At 44.3% G+C, this 16,324-nt stretch overlaps 1 protein-coding gene across 7 annotated transcripts in view; it reads left to right on the top strand.

The window, feature by feature from the left end:
* LARP4B (La ribonucleoprotein 4B) overlaps nucleotides 1-16,324 on the top strand; it is a 121,006-nt gene that overhangs the window by 93,360 nt on the left and 11,322 nt on the right. For 5 of the 7 annotated variants that reach the window (XM_055296326.2, XM_055296329.2, XM_055296332.2 and 2 more), the window contains 6 exons: nucleotides 586-689; nucleotides 5,774-5,884; nucleotides 7,011-7,064; nucleotides 7,151-7,360; nucleotides 10,911-11,017; nucleotides 11,465-11,716. In XM_055296326.2, coding sequence (XP_055152301.1) covers nucleotides 586-689; nucleotides 5,774-5,884; nucleotides 7,011-7,064; nucleotides 7,151-7,360; nucleotides 10,911-11,017; nucleotides 11,465-11,716 — 838 coding nt within the window. The remainder of the gene's footprint in view (nucleotides 1-585; nucleotides 690-5,773; nucleotides 5,885-7,010; nucleotides 7,065-7,150; nucleotides 7,361-10,910; nucleotides 11,018-11,464; nucleotides 11,717-16,324) is intronic. The other 2 variants (XM_063609985.1, XM_063609984.1) reach the window with 1 other exon arrangement.

The raw sequence follows: 16,324 nt of genomic DNA, 5'->3' as shown, positions 1-16,324 counted from the left end.
TGTGACAGTGGGCACCTCTGAGCCCTGATTGTGATCATTACTTGCTGTGACTCAAATCTGCGCATTGCATAATTTCATAGATGTGACACCAAAACCCAATTTATGTAAAAACTGGCGAAATCTAAATTAGGCCTATTACTGCAGTCACGTGAGCATCCTGATGCAAACACTGCACAACCGTTAGGTGAGAGATGATCATCAGGGAGCCAGGGAAGGGCACACAGAGACAAGTTACAAGACAAGAGTATTTCACTGTAGGTACTTGTGGAAAGGAGAAGCCATTAACCCTGTGTTTTCATCTGCTTTTCGTGCTTGAGCTGGTTAGAACCTTTGTTTCATAGTGTTGCACACATTATGGCTCTTGCAGGATTTTAAATGTCCATATTCCTTAGTTTTGAAAAATCTAACATGTGAGATTGGTTTAAAACCTTTGGATTGTGTTAGATTAGCAAAATTTTTGACAGTTTGCCCATTTGTAGATTTCTTTAGCTTATTTAGTAATACAGTAATATAATGTAACACATTCCACTGGCATATCATATTTTAATATTTTTGTTTCACCATTGATTTTTCTTCTCTTCATAGCTTTACCTTTAGTTCAAGTGGATGAAAAGGGAGAAAAAGTAAGGCCAAATCAAAATCGCTGCATAGTAATACTGCGTGAAATATCTGAATCTACCCCTGTGGAAGTAAGTAATTTCTCCTCTGAAGGTTACTTGGACGTTTTCCCAAAGGTCTTTGTTGGTTTTGATTTTTTTTTTTACTTTTGTGTTTTCTTGGGCTGTGTGTTTTTTAAACTGAATACTTACATTAACACTGTTTTCCCAGGATTTACACACACTGAGTTACAGAGTAGGAGGGAATGACTCCCAAACCTTTTGATCTCAGGACTCCTTATAATAAGATAGTGAAGGTTTATGCATTTCTATATTTAGAAATTAAAAATAACACATTTAAATATTTATTTAAAAAATAAGATTAGTAAACCCACAAATAATGAAAAAGAGCACTTTTGTGATAAATAACTTTTCAAAACAGGTATTTTTATGACAGAGGGGCATCGTGAATAACTCCCTGAGCTACCAGTGTGGCCTGGTCCAAGTCAGCACGGCCACTCTTAGAGAACTGGTAACTTGGGCAGTAATTTTTTTTTTTTTTTTGAGATGGAGTCTTGCTCTGTTGCCCAGGCTGGAGTGCAGTGGCGCAATCTCGGCTCACTGCAAACTCCACCTCCCAGGCTCAAGCGATTCTCCTGCCTCAGCCCCCCGAGTAGCTGGGATTACAGGCGCCTGCCACCGCGCCCAGCTAATTTTTCTATGTTTTAGTAGAGACAGGGTTTCACCATCTTGGCCAGGCTGGTCTCGAACTCCTGACCTCATGATCCACCCGGCTTGGGCAGTAATTTTAGGGAACCACAGTATCTGATAGCTTAAAAGTAATGAAAAGCCATCTACTGTTATGTGTTGCTATAAAATCTACTGTTTGTCCAGATGCCTAAACTGAGTTGCTTTGTGTAGTAAACACACTGATGGTCACACCTTGAGACCATGCAGTAAAGTCTTTGTAGAAGGTGCTGGCAACTTAGTTTATTCTACCTCAGAAAACGGAATCCACCTGCTCTGGAGACTCGCAGAACACAGGAAGCCTGGGTTTGTTGTTGGTCTCATCTCTCACATGATTTCAGCGTCGTCTTTCATGCTACCTCTTTCCACACACCTTCTCTGCAGAGGAAATGGACATTGCGGCTCAGGCTTTTCAGTCCGAGTGGGTTAGTGTGTGTGAGAGTTTCTTAAGGAAAACAACCCTAGCATGTGACAAAGGGTAACATTCCAACAAAGCTCTCTGCCTAGTGTAAGAAGTTCTATTACTCTCATATAAGTATGGTCTTATTCTAGCAAGTTTTACCTTCTGTTCAACTCAGCCTGTCTTTACTAGTTCTATATTGTAGTATGTGGAGAAAAAGAATTTAGGATTATAATTTTTTCCTCCTATTTTTATTAAGGGTCTGAATATGAAGGACCAGCATATTTCTTGCTTTTTTTTTTTCTTTTTTTCTTTTTTGAGACGGAGTCTTGCTCTGTCACCCAGGCTGGCATGCAGTGGCGCGATCTCGGCTCACTGCAACCTCCACCTCCCGGGTTCAAGTGCTTCTCCTGCCTCAGCCTCCCAAGTAGCTGGGATTACGGCCTCCCACAGTGCTGGGATTACAGGTGTGAGCCACTGTGCCCGGCCGAGGACCAGCATATTTCTTATGATTAATTTGGACATCTGTATTAACTCAGTAATATTTAAAACATAGATCCTAATTTTTAAGACTTGAAATGTTTGTAAAACTTTAACCAAGGAGAATTTTCTGTTTAGCAGTAGACATTGATTTTGGAGTATTTATGTTATTCAAAACTGCTGACCTTATGTCTGTTGTAAAACTTAAGCAATGAAAGTCTTAAGAGAGAAGGTTTAAAGGAAACTGTTTGATAAATTAAAAGTTGGGGAAAAAAAGGAAAGAAATTAAGTAGCCTAAAACAATCCATGTAAGAACATAAGTTTCCAAGGACTCTGTATGATTATTATAGAGCCCTTCTACTGGGTCTTAGAAATGTAGGCTAGGAGTTTCCAGAAAATTCTTCTTTAAATGTCATTAGGTGCTTGTCAGTGATTAGTATATTTTAAATAATGATTCTGATTCTCTTAAAAATAGGATTTTCCCAGAGGCAGAGGAGTCAACCATTCTTGCCACTAGTAGACTGATAGTCTAGTGGCCTTAAAGTATTATTGTTTGACTTTAAAAGTCATAATCCTAATTTACCATTAGTCAAGTATGACTTTGCGCTGATGTGTTTTATCTTTTAGCCAGTAAGCATTTACCAGTGATGGGACAACAACAATAGGGCATTAGAATCCCTGGAAACCTTTTTTGTAGTTCATTTGGTTGTCAAATTCCTTTTATATTTTTTGAAGTGTACCTGGCTAGTAATTTTTCATGGAATGGCCCTGTTTTTCCTTGTTGCTGTTTTTTGTCTGGAATCTGATATGAATGTAGCCACTCTCACGTTCCTTGATTGACATTAGTATGGTATGTCTTTTCTATCCTCTTTTAACCAACCCATTTGTGTTTTCATATTTAAAGCGGATTCCTTGTGAGCAGTGTGTAATTGGGTCTTGCTTTTCTTATCCCATCTGAAAATTCCTGTCTTTTTTTTTTTTTTTTTTTTTGAGATGGCATCTTGCTTTGTTGCCAGGCTGGAGTGCAGTGGTGTGATCTCAGCTCACTGCAACTTCTGCCTCCTGGGTTCAAGCGGTTCTGCTGCCTCAGCCTCCTGAGTAGCTAGGACTACAGGCATGCGCCACCATGCCAAGCTAATTTTGTACTTTCAGTAGAGACAGAGTTTCACAATGTTGGCCAGGATGGTCTCGATCTTTTGACCTCACGATCCGTCCTCCTTGGCCTCCCAAAGTGCTGGGATTACAGGCGTAAGCCACTGCGCCCGGCCCAATTTCTGTCTTTTAATTGGGAGTGTAGCCCATCTACATTTAAGAGGTTAATGATGTAATGATGTGATTAAATTTAAATTTATCATCTTGCTGTTTGTTTTCTGTTTTGTCTCTTCTCTTCTTTATTTTCTTTCCCTTTCCCTTCCTTTTGTTTGGGATTACATGTGTATTTTTATCTCCTTTTTTGGCATATTAGGTATAACTCTTCGTTTCTGTTTTTTAGTGGTGCTTTAGGGCATGCTTCTCCAGCCTGTGGGCCGCATGCCGCCCAGGACGGCTTTGAATGCAGCTCAACACAAATGCGTAAACTTTCTTCAAACATTATGAGTTGTTTTTTTTTAAAGCTCATCAGCTATCGTTAGTGTTAGCGTATTTTATGTGTGGCCCAAGACAATTCTTCTACTTCCAATGTGTCCCAGGGAAGCCAAAATATTGGACCCCCTTTCTTTGGGGTTTTTAGCTGACCCTCTAACTTTACTAGAGTCCGTGTAATTCACAGAGCACCATGCCTCTTGACCTTACAGCCATGCTCTCCCATTTACAGCCATGCGCTCCCATTCTCCACTTCTAGCCTGTGCTGTTGTCACACGTTCTAATTCTACACAGTCATAAGCCTCACAATACATTGTTGTTATGTTTGCTTTAAAAAAGTCATTTTTAAAAAGAGATTAAAAATAAGAAAAACGTGTTTTATATTTATTCAGTATTTACTATTTACTGTGCTTCTCATTCCTTTATGTCAATCTGGACTTTCCTTCTGCCTGGACATTGCTTTAACATGTCTTGTACAGGTCGGCTGATGATGAATTTTTTTCAGCTTTAGTATGTTTGGGAAAATTTTATTTCACCTTTATTTATGAAAGGTATTTTTGCATACAGATTTCTGGATTGATGGGGTTTTTTCCTCCCTTTCTGTGTTTTAAAGATACTCTCTCTTCTGGTATATGTTTTCTGTGGTTTTTATCACCATCCTTCTGTATGTAATAAGTCTTTCTCTGGCTGCTGTGAAGATTTTACTACTGGTTTTAAGCAAGTTGATTGCAATATGCTTTGGTGTAGTTTTCAAACTTCTTGTACCTGAAATTTATCGAGCCATTATTTTGTTAAATGTTTTCCTCTCCCTTTTCGTCCTTCAGAAAGTGTCTAGCCAGCTGTTAATCTTATTTAGTGTAGTTTTAATTTCGGACATTGTATTTTTCATCTCCAGTAAAGTTTGATTTTGGTCTTTAAAAAAAAAATCTTCCATATATATTTAATATGCTCAGTCTTTACCTTTTATGGGATATGGAATATATATGCAGTAAATGTTTTATGTGTATTAAGTCTATCGTCTCTATCATTTTTAGGTCTAATCTTTTGCATTATAGGTCATATTTTTCTGTTTCTTTGCATGCTTTGTGATTTTTGAGGAGATGCTCGGAGTTTTAAATTTTACTTTACTGAATATTTTTGTATTCTAATGAATATTCTTGAGCTTTGTTTTGAAATGCAGTTAAGTTACCTGGAACCAACTTGCTAGGTGGAATCAGAGCAGCCTTTTCTCTAGGGCTCAGTTTCCCCACTGCTGAAGCGGTGCCCTTCTGAGCACTGTGCCTGCTATCCTGTGGGTTTAGGAGAGTTTTCCACTGTGGCTAGTGGGAAGACAAACCATTCCTCTCTTGGTGAGCCTTCCCTGGGCTTGTTCCCTCTCATCCTTCAGGCAGTTGTTTCCCAGGCTGAAGATGTGGGGAAGGCCATCTGCAGGCTTACCCTGCTGGCTCTGCGGCCCAGGCACTGAGGGCCACCCCCTAGTTCATGTCCCTCTCAGGGATCACACTCGTGTACACGCTGGGGTTCAGGGCCTGAAACTGTTCTTCATGTATTTTGTCTTTGGTTTTTTAGTTGAGTCATCTGGGAGAGTACATCTAGTCCATCATGGCCAGAAGCAAAAGTCCAAGCGATTTTTTTTTTCTTAAACTGCCTTTTTTTTTTTTTTAAAGTTGTGCATTTATCAGCCCAGAAAATGATATGATAGTTTTCACATTAATTTAGCTTAATGGTATCTTGAGAATAGGGGAAGCTGTAAGTTGTGTGACTGTTTTTCTCTATGGCATTGTGATTCTGATTCTGGAAGCCCTGCTGAACCCTCATCCTTTTTGGAAGAGAGATTTACTAGGCATCATGGTATGTTAATTTGTTTAAGGATAGTTCCTTGAGAGAATGCATTTGTTAAAAAAATTTTTGGTGAGGACAAAAACTGACATTGTTGAGAATTAATTTCTAACATCTCTATTTCCTGTAGGAAGTAGAGGCACTATTTAAAGGAGATAATTTACCGAAGTTTATAAACTGTGAATTTGCATATAATGATAATTGGTTTATTACATTTGAAACAGAAGCTGATGCACAACAGGTAAGTTCTTTCCACCATCACCCTATGAATTGCATAGTTTACCAGTTTTTAGTATTAGTGCATGTTGGGACTAAACTTGGGTGTTGAGATTACTTGTGATGGTAAGTTTGAATATAGTCTGCAGTGGAAATCAAGTTGTAGACACTTAAATGAGTGTATTTATGGACAATTTTTATAGCAATATGAAAAGCATGTGATTTTGCTTTCCAAGGACAACAAGCTGAGCAGCCTAGGAGAATCAGTTTTGTTCTTCTATCTGGGCAGAGAAGTTTTGCTATTTGCAAAGTGTTTGGGGGGAAATTTGAACCTAATCTTCATCTCCCAGCAGACTTCATTGTATTTTGGAAGATGCTTTTAATGGTATTGAGAAGTAAGCTGTGTAAGGAGTCGTGAGGAGTTAGTAGTTTTCCTGCCTTTAAGGGAAGCATCTTATTTGTGGGGAAGCTAACACATGTATTATAAAGTGTTAAATGGTATAAACAATATGTGGGGTTCAGAAAAGAAAACACAGAAACCTGAAAGATGGGTTTTAATTGGATGGAGGGGGTAAAGGGGAAGGGAAGATAGAGTAACCATTTTTGTGGAGTGGAGTGTGAGCTCTGCCAGCCCACATGGCGAATGTGGTCAGATGAGATTGAATCAGGTGCAGGGCCTTCACGGTTTTATAGGAGTTTAATGTAGAATTAATGTGGAGAAGAACAAGGAGATATGTAAAGGATGACTTTTGGATGTTATGTTCCTAATCCTTTTCCTTCCTGTCTGGTATTTCCTGAACTGCATACTCCTAATCTGAAATTGAGATTAATACTAGGAACTCAGTATTTATCATTTTCCACCAGGTCAAGATTCTTAGCCAGTGGTCTTTGGGAGACTTCTATGGCATCTGTTAATACTTACAAAATTGTGTACAAATCTCGTTTGTGAGAATTTGGGGTACACGTTCCTTAGCTCTTATGAGGTTATTTTACGGGATCTGTGACCCAGGGAGTGTCAAGAATGATTATTCTAGGTTCTGTTCACCATAATTTAATTATATATTTCCCTATTTGAGCTACTGAGTCAACTATTGGTGCCTCTTATTCATAAGGTTAATCGAATGGAATTTTGTACTTAATTTTGCCCTTAGGCTTACAAATACCTTCGAGAAGAAGTCAAAACTTTTCAAGGAAAACCAATTAAGGTAAGCAAGACCATTGGTTATACTTTGTTTATTTGCAAATTGATGTTCTTAAGTATTCTAATAGAAACTTACATATTTTCAAACAGGCACGGATAAAAGCAAAGGCAATAGCTATAAACACATTTTTGCCAAAGAATGGATTTAGACCCCTGGACGTGAGCCTGTATGCCCAGCAGCGCTATGCGACGTCGTTCTACTTCCCTCCCATGTACAGCCCCCAGCAGCAGTTCCCCCTGTACAGCCTGATCACGCCCCAGACATGGTCAGCAACGCACAGCTATCTTGACCCACCCTTGGTACGTCATTTCTTTACTAGGAATTTATATTGTAGACACAATGCTAGATAATGTTTGAAGGATTAAAATCCTCATCTAATAGGAAGCCAGATACGTGTGCAGTCTGACATACTAAAATAGACCTTCAAGTTATGTGGGGGATTTTAAATTTAGCTGAGAACAGAGCTTATGCATAAAGAACTCTGGATTGCTGTGATCACAATCCTTGTGCAGCCCGTCTCCCCTCTTGTCATGCAGCTCTTAGCAAGACACAGAGGGCGATAAGTGCTGTAGTGTACCTGGTGTCCCCTACACGGAGGACAATGCAATGGGGATTAACTGAGGAGGAAGAGGTGTTTAATAGGCTTCTGACAGCAAGGCCAAGGAGAAGGCCTGCTGTTTTACCACCCTTATTTTACTCACTTCTCACCAGCATTAGAGTTGGTCAACATGATTAATTTTTATGGATTTTGGCCTTTGTTAAGGCCTATGGTTGGAATTCATAAGTCTGTACTGGATCTAGACATTGTCTCTTTGTGTGCTGCTATAGATGCTTGAAAGATCAAGTGCGTCCTGGGTGGGAATTAGCATGAGTTTGGTGGCATTGGATGTACGAGAGTCAGCAATACACGGATGAGCATGTCCTTGAAGCTGAAGTCTAGTTGAGAAGTGAAGATGGGTTCATGGACTAGAGGTTTGCATGAGGTAGCAATGCAGGTTAGTTGGAATTGGAGAGATTGAAGGGTAGCATACATAGAAGGTTATGGTCAGAAAGCAGAAATTGAGTTAGTAACTTTGAAAAGAGTTCATGTCCAGGGTTTCGCTGTGGACTAAGGGAAAGACTGGGTGGTCCTCAGGGTCGGATGGCTGGGAGCCAGGCACCCTGATGTGCAGGGACGTCACCGCTGACAGGCAGAAAAGGAGGGTAGGTTCAGAGCAGAGAGGACTTGAGAAAACAAGTGCCTGTATACACGGAAAGTAAAGATACGGGTCCATGAAACAACTCAGGCTGGAAAAGTCAAACATGCCAAGGAGACACGTGTACAGAATGCCAGAACACTGACAGGGCTTATCAGGGATTGTGTTGTCATCTAGGTTGAGCTTTTCAGGTTAAGTATGAGTTTTTCAGAAGGAATCAAAGAGAAAGAAGTTTCATGAACAGAAGATGGTCGTGGATTCATGAGTGTCTGAGCTGAAGCGTAGACCGGTGACAGGGAGTTGGGGAGCGAGCTGGAAGTTTCCAGGCCTAACTGCGCAGGCGCTTAGCTGTCCTGAGGCATGTGGGTTTTGGCCTAGTGCTTGTGGCAAGTTGTCTGAGGTTTCTAAGCGGAGAAATAAAACCATACTCCATTTAGAAAATAGCTCCTAAGGCCGTGTGAAGGGCAGGTGGGGACAGGGAGAGAATTTCAGAGGTCCCCAATTCCCCCTGAGTCTGGAACCACTGCAGTATAAGAACCTTTGGTAAAGTTACTTCTGTCTCTTTTGAGTAAGTCCTAATGGTGAGAAAAGTTTCTGGCTTTTTGAAGTAGCATATTCTATAAAAGTGTACCCATAGCTGAATACTTCGTTTTCCCAAAAGCATATCATGAGAGAACCTCAGAGAGACTTTAGTCCGTAGGCTCTGGGTGTTGAAGAATCATTGCTGCACGTGGCTTGCCATGCTCCTCCTTTTAGTTCTTCCTGCAGCAGTTGCTTCTTCCATTTCTTTAATTGTGATTGACCCTCTCGGGGATCCTTGGGGTTCTGGGTCAGCTTATGGCCTTGACTTGCGTTATATGTTCAGATTGCGGTGTGTGCCAGACAGCTGGTCCTGCTCTCAGTCTGTGAAGCTGGGGCTCTCCATCGCAGCCTTTTAGTTGCGCTAAAACATGTGCGTACTTTGTTCTGCAACGGGAGAGATCGTGCCTGTTAATCCCCAAAAAGTAATCCCCAACAAGTAATAATAGGAACGCGTTAATAATCAACTTTATTTTTTATATATGACCAATTTTATTTTTTATCTTGAGCAAAATTACTGGAGTATCAGGGCTCTGTCTGTAAAATGACTTGCTGGAAATGATTAGTCCTCCTTGCTCTTCCCGTGATTTACAGCCGCAGATCTAGGTCTGCATTCATGGCTCTTCGTGTGTGATGTATTTTCTTTTTCTTTTTCTTTCTTTCTTTTTTTTTTTTTTTTTTTTGAGACAGAGTCTCGCTTTGTCGCCCAGGTTGGAGTGCAGGGGCCAGCTCTCTGCTCACTGCAAGCTCCGCCTCCCAGGTTCACGCCATTCTCTTGCCTCAGCCTCTTAAGTAGCTGGGACTACAGGCGCCCAATACCACGCCTGGCTAATTTTTTTTTTATTTTTAGTAGAGTTAGCCAGGATGGTCTCGATCTCCTGACCTTGTGATCCGCCCCACTCGGCCTCCCAAAGTGCTGGGGTTATAGGCGTGAGCCACCGCGCCCGGCCATGTGTGATGTATTTTTAAAGAGTCTGATTCTTACAGAGTGAAGAGTTTCTCAAGTAGCAAATTGGAGATTCTAACTTCCCTTTTGTATGATTTTATTTTGGTCCTAAGTTATCTCTAATATTCTTTTTCTGTTATATCTTCCAGTTAGCTCTAATTAAGGAGAATTACTTGCTTTTTTCCTTTTCTTTCTCTTTTTCTCCAAACAAGGAGGGCTCTATGCGTATCTCTGTCACTTTAGTGACATTGAAGGTGTGGACTGGAAGGCCCTCAGGCACTAAGTGCCCTGCGTCGGGAGCATTAGGAGCGAAATATCAGTGATTCAGAACGTATTGGAAACCATGGGTCCAGAAGCCAGAGAATTAGAATGAATGATTTTGAGTTTTGTTTGTTTGTTTTTAAAGGAACTGTTTTAACACTAAGTGTTATCTTATTTTTGTATGTGTCTAGATTTTTAAAATAGTTGGCCGATACTTAAAATTCTATGCTCAATATTTTTAACTACTTAAGATCTTTTAGGGGTTCTATGACCCTTTCTAATTTTCTTCTGAATCTTATGTTAGTATAGTTGCATGCCATACTTACCTTGTGACTTGGGGAATAATGATGATCTGAAAATACCCTGATCCGCAGAGCAGGACTTGTGTTGAGGTAAAGGTAAAGGCCCTGTCAGGCTGTGGTTGGATCAAGCCGAGTGAGCAGCAGTGGGTGTGCAGGTGCTTCTGAGATTGAGAACGTTGATGAGTTGTATTAAAGCCATCAGGAATCAAGAACTGTTGACTTCCTGCCAGTGATGGAGGTCGTATCAGACTGACATGCTAAAGGTTACAACACTTGTTGGAGCCCATGCACTCTTGACCACGTCTTTCCTCTCAGTGCTAGCTTCCACATGTGTCAGTTCTCCTCGCTAGATTGTTGTAAGGATTGGCTGAAAGGATGCACAAAAGCTCCAGCCTACTTCTAAACAGCACCCATTGGTGATAAAATTGTAAAATATGTGTCTCAACATGGGTCATGACTCTGACAACATCAAGAAATGCCCTCGGTTTCCGCAGATTTGTTGGTATTAATGAAATTGAAGTCTGTTTTATGGTTTATTTACTTGTCTGTTTTCAAATGAATGTAGGTAACTCCATTTCCAAATACTGGATTTATAAATGGGTTTACGTCTCCAACGTTCAAGCCTGCGGCGTCTCCTCTGACTTCCCTCAGACAGTATCCTCCTCGAAGCAGGCAAGTTCCGGGGCGGTCCTAGCGCTTTTGGTCTTCACCCTACTGCCCTTCTGGAGCTGGGATGAGAGAGCTTTGATCACTAGTCCTGCTCCTCGCAGACAGAGCCGCCTGAAGCACACAGCTGCATTCTGTAAAGACTAAGCACTACCATCTGGCATGGGTGCCTGCCTCAGATTCTCTGAGAGGAGGCTTTGGGGCAACTTGTACACATCAGGTGTGCCTGATTTTAATTTGGGCCTGGACTGAAAAACAGCTAAGCAGAATCATGGCACATTGTTAATAGATTTGCATTATCCTATACGTTAGGAGTTAACCATTCCAAATCCTATTTTTATATTTTATTAAACAGAAAGCAGATTTCAGCTTAGCTATCCCATGTCAGTATGCATGTTGTGTAATGCCTTGATCATTTTATAACTGAACACATAAAACCATTTTTATTTGCAGGAACCCTAGTAAATCTCATCTGCGGCATGCGGTTCCTAGTGCAGAGAGGGGACCTGGGTTATTAGAAAGTCCTTCAATATTTAACTTCACTGCAGATCGATTAATTAATGGTGTTCGGAGTCCACAAACAAGGCAAACAGGTCAAACTAGAACACGGATTCAAAACCCTTCAGCATATGCCAAGAGAGAGGCTGGGCCTGGGCGCGTGGAGCCAGGCAGTCTCGAATCCTCTCCTGGTTTAGGGAGGGGAAGGTGAGTTGTTGAGCAGTTACTGTGTAACATCATAAACTAATATTTTAAAAATTATTTAATGTAGATATGTTTTGTAATTGTCTTTAAATATGTCACAGAAAATCTAACTGAAGGCTATAAACATAAAGGGTTTTATATAATTGCTGAGACTTAAATGGCTTCATTGTTTTTGGAATATGAAATGGTTCAGTGAGAACTGTAGTTGTTTTAGATCGTTATTTGTAGAAACATTGGAGCTCAACAGCCATAGACTCCATCCCGTGTGCCTGCAGTCTCCTCTTGGCAGCATCCCTGGCTCACCAGGCCCGTCTGCAAGGGCGATGTCCAGGCTCTGCCCCATGACTGCTGGCCTGCCGCCCTCCAGCTGGGTGTGCACCAGGCACTGCAGGTGGAGCCTGGAGCGGGTAACCAGGCAGATCAGCATTGAAGTCTCATCTCATTGGAGGGTTGAGACTAGCCAGGATGGGTCTTAGCTGTGCTTCCTGCCCACTGTTTTTTGTTTTGTTTAATATTTTTTTGGCATCAATCCTGTAGTAGGTTTTCGTTTGTTTGTTTGTTTTTAAGACAGGGTCTCACTCCGTTGCCCAGGCTGGGATATAGTGGCATTATGATGGCTCACTACAGCCTTGAACTCCTGGGTTCAAGCAATCCTGTTGCCTCAGCATGCTGAGAAGCTAGGACTTCAGGTGCACACCACCATGCCTGGCTAGTTTTTAAATTTTTTGTAGAGACAGGATCTCGCTGTGTTGCCCAGGCTGGTCTTGAACTCCTGGCCTAGAGCCATCCTCCCGCCTCAGCCTTCCATCGTGCTGGGATTACAGGCGTGAGCCACCGCACCTGCCCATTGTTGATAAGGCCAGTTCATCTTTTCAGTCCTTGCCTTGATAAGGACCGTCAGGATTTTCCTCTCATAAGTGACAAACAAGTGACTCAAATTCTTGAGCTTTTTCAGAGTTTTCTATATACAAAGTGTACAGCACCATGCCTGACGTGCAAGCTCCTCTTCCTGCCTGCCACAGTGCACACGCTCTGTGCAGTGAGAATTCAACATGAAGAGGCATCAGAAGCATCTCATTCCTGCCCATAATGATTAAATGAGCACATAGGAGTTCCTGCAGGGATTGTGCAGTGGCATTGGAAGGCACCATGGTCTGGGAGAGCTGGCACTGGGCTGTGTCTCACAGGAAACATGGCATCAGGTTGGCTCAACAGGCCTTGGAGATGCAAAGCCAAAAGGGGCCCACCGTGTCATGGAGAGTCAGTGACTTCAGGGAGCAGTTGCTAGCCCTGGGTCTCAGCTTGGGGTTCTTAAGGCCCAGAAGCTTGGAGGGAGGAGGGCGGCAGAGCTGGGGCTCAGACTTGGGACAGAGCCCCACTCATCAAGGCCATGTGGCTCCCTCTGAGGGACATCAGTTGTAGGCACGGTGTGGAAGGAGGCAGACTAGATGGACAAGGCCCCCAGCCTCAGCCTCCTGTGCCCTTCAGTGTGCCTTGTTCATAAGAGCTTCACAGTGAGTTTCCTGGCAAATGAAAGTGGGGCTTGTTGAATTCCAGCTACCTCACAAAATGTATACAGGTGGCTTTGAAGCTGAGAGTCCAAAGCTTGCTAACGAATGTGGTCTACCCGGGATACCCTTCAACAATACTTGAACTTCCAAATGCAACGGGAACAAGTTTATGCTTTTGCCTGACAGATGCAGATTTTGCACCAATGGAGACCCTCTCCCCACCAAGGGAGGACAACTGTCCTCCCACCTGAGACCTGAGCAATGCGGCAGGGAGTGGTTTAGGAAGCGCATATCAGCATGGGCACGGTGGGCAGGGAGTAGTTTAGGAAGCGCACACTAGCACGGGCACGGTGGGCAGGGAGTGGTTTAGGAAGCACGCACCAGCACGGGCACGGTGGGCAGGGAGTGGTTTAGGAAGCGCATATCAGCATGGGCACGGTGGGCAGGGAGTGGTTTAGGAAGCACGCACGGGCACGGTGGGCAGGGAGTGGTTTAGGAAGCACATATCAGCATGGGCACGGTGGGCAGGGAGTGGTTTAGGAAGCGCGCACTAGCACGGGCACGGTGGGCAGGGAGTGGTTTAGGAAGCACGCACCAGCACGGGCACGGTGGGCAGGGAGTGGTTTAGGAAGCACGCACCAGCATGGGCACGGTGGGCAGGGAGTGGTTTAGGAAGCGCGCACCAGCACGGGCATGGTGGGCAGGGAGTGGTTTAGGAAGCGCGCACCAGCACGGGCATGGTGGGCAGGGAGTGGTTTAGGAAGTGTACACCAGCACGGGCACAGTGGATGGGGAAAGCGCATGCAGCTCCTGTAGCCTGTTTCTGTGATGGGTCCTGAAGCCAGAGCTGACCTTCGTACCCTCCTCCTTCCCTCTGTCTTGAGAAAGAGCTTGTGGTGTTTTGCAGGGAGGTGCGCCAGGCCTTGCTTGCCCTGAGAACCTGATCCACAGCAGCCATGCCTCCACCTCCCCTTTTTGGGAGGGTTTGTTTTGTTTCCATTAACTTTCTCTATTGGACCAAAGTGCTAAGATGTCCTGGAGAACCCCTTACCGGAGTCCAGACACATGTCCCTACCCTTGCATGGCGGCCATAGCAGGGCACGGCCCAGCTGGGTTGAATGGCATGAGGAGCCCCAGGCACCAGGTGGCTGCCTTGGTGGAGCTACTGTTAGGGTCAGCTGGGGGAAGCACACCTCTTCAGGGTCTCGGGCCTTCACACCACCGCATTCAGAGTTGCGGGTGTCACAGTGATGTTTCCTCTATGGTGCTGGGACCACCCTGGGTCCCTTGCTACCCCTTGTGAGCTGTAACCCACCATGGCCCTGTCACTGAGCCTTGGCTCGGCCAACCTGCTCTCCGCATGATGGGCACTGACAGCTGACAGTGTTCTGTGGCTGCAGGTGGGCTTCTGGGTCTGACATGGGTTACGTGGAGCCCAGTGAGGGTGTGGGGAGTGTTGGCTGGGCCCACTGATGGTGACTGGGATAGGACCCCATGGCAGGCAGGTCTGTGTCCTGGACACCACTGTGTTCCAAGGGATGGGTGCCCCTGCGTCCCAGCCGGTAGTGACGAGCAGGCTGCCCTTGGCGGAGGGATGCCCTGTGCCGAGCCCTGCGGGATGTCCTCTTCCCATGTGGCTGCTGTCCCTCCATCCAGCGCTCAGGGCAATGCCTCTGGGCAAACAGGTGCTGACACCATCCATCTCATACCCCTCCCAGGTCCCCAGGGCCAGTTGAGTCCTGTCCCACTCAAGACTCTCATCCGGTTGCACCCCTAGATCTGCTCATGGGCCATTGTAGCCCCACCTTTCCACTACTTCTGAATCCTGGCACAGCAGAGTGGGAGTTCAGCTCCCTGGGTTTTGGGAGCACCCCCTGTTAGGGAGTGGTGCTGAGCCAGGTGTGTACTGGTGTGGCTGTCCATAATGCAGGCCCAGGACCCTCTCTCCGTGTGAGGCCACAGGCATGGATGCAGGACAAGGAGCACCAAGCCCCCTGTTCCTACAGGAGGTCGGGTTGTCAGGACTCATGCCCCACCTGTGGCTCAGTACTCATCCATGTCCCATAGTCTGGCCTGCAGTCTCTGCAAGGCCCCAGTAGAAAGCCAGGAGCTATTTCCAGAAAGTTTTCTGTAGGAGATAATGGGGATTTGCTCCAGAATCCTAAAGGTTTGTGCCGTCCTTGCCCTAGAGGGGCTGGCCCAAGGTTCCACAGAGTGTTCCAATGTTAGGCCATCTTAGGCAAGACTCCTTTTTGGTTTTCTGTAAATGAAGGAATTAGTCAAGACTATTTCTTAACTCCATTCCGGGTTATGTAATACAAGGCCCTTGGGGGAGTCTGCATTCCATTAAATTATACATTGAGATTAATGTGTGTCATGTGACTTGTTAGACCACATAAGCCTGTCCAGGGAAATGGGAATGTCTTGGCCATCCTAGTGTCCCAGGTCTCCACGTGAAGTCGCCACTTAATCAGTGTCTGTCCTGTGGTTATCAACTGCGTGTATGGCGTGGCCTTGCTGCCTGCATGGGGAGGTCCAGAATGTGGTTCCTGAGGCTGGCAGGCTAGGGCAGGAAGTCTTTGGGGCACAGAGGTCCTTGTGTGGCTTTCGTGGGAAGGGGTCAGCCATTGAGGCAGTAGAGGAGGAAGCTGAGAGGGCAGAGGAAGGGATGGGACGGGGTATTTGGGGTCTTTTAAATCTGATGTAAAGCAAATCTGCGCTGGGAAAATTCTCACCACCATTTTAAACAACTAATTGGTGGAGGTCAGCCTCAGATTTTATGTGTCTTGTCATTTCCACCCAGTGGATGTTCAGTACTCCCGTCTTAACAGACATCCCAAGGAGGCACCAGGGAGTTGGTTTTAGTCCGTGTTTTCTTCCGTTCTTCATCACTTGCCTGGACTTCCGCGTTAGTCCCTTGCTGTCAACTTTGTGGTGTTCTGCTTCTGCTTCTTAAAGTTGGGATTTTAGAATTGAAAGTCATCTTTGAAAGGTTTCAAAGTGACAAAGACTGAACTGATGTGTACTTTGATTATGTGAGTGCAAACGTGCTCAACAGTAAATTCTCCAAGTGGGAAAAAAAATAACAGTCTTTCACTCT

This window comes from Symphalangus syndactylus, chromosome 10, assembly GCF_028878055.3.
Source record: "Symphalangus syndactylus isolate Jambi chromosome 10, NHGRI_mSymSyn1-v2.1_pri, whole genome shotgun sequence".
NCBI lineage: Eukaryota > Metazoa > Chordata > Mammalia > Primates > Hylobatidae > Symphalangus > Symphalangus syndactylus.
This window is presented reverse-complemented; position numbering and strand designations above follow the sequence as displayed.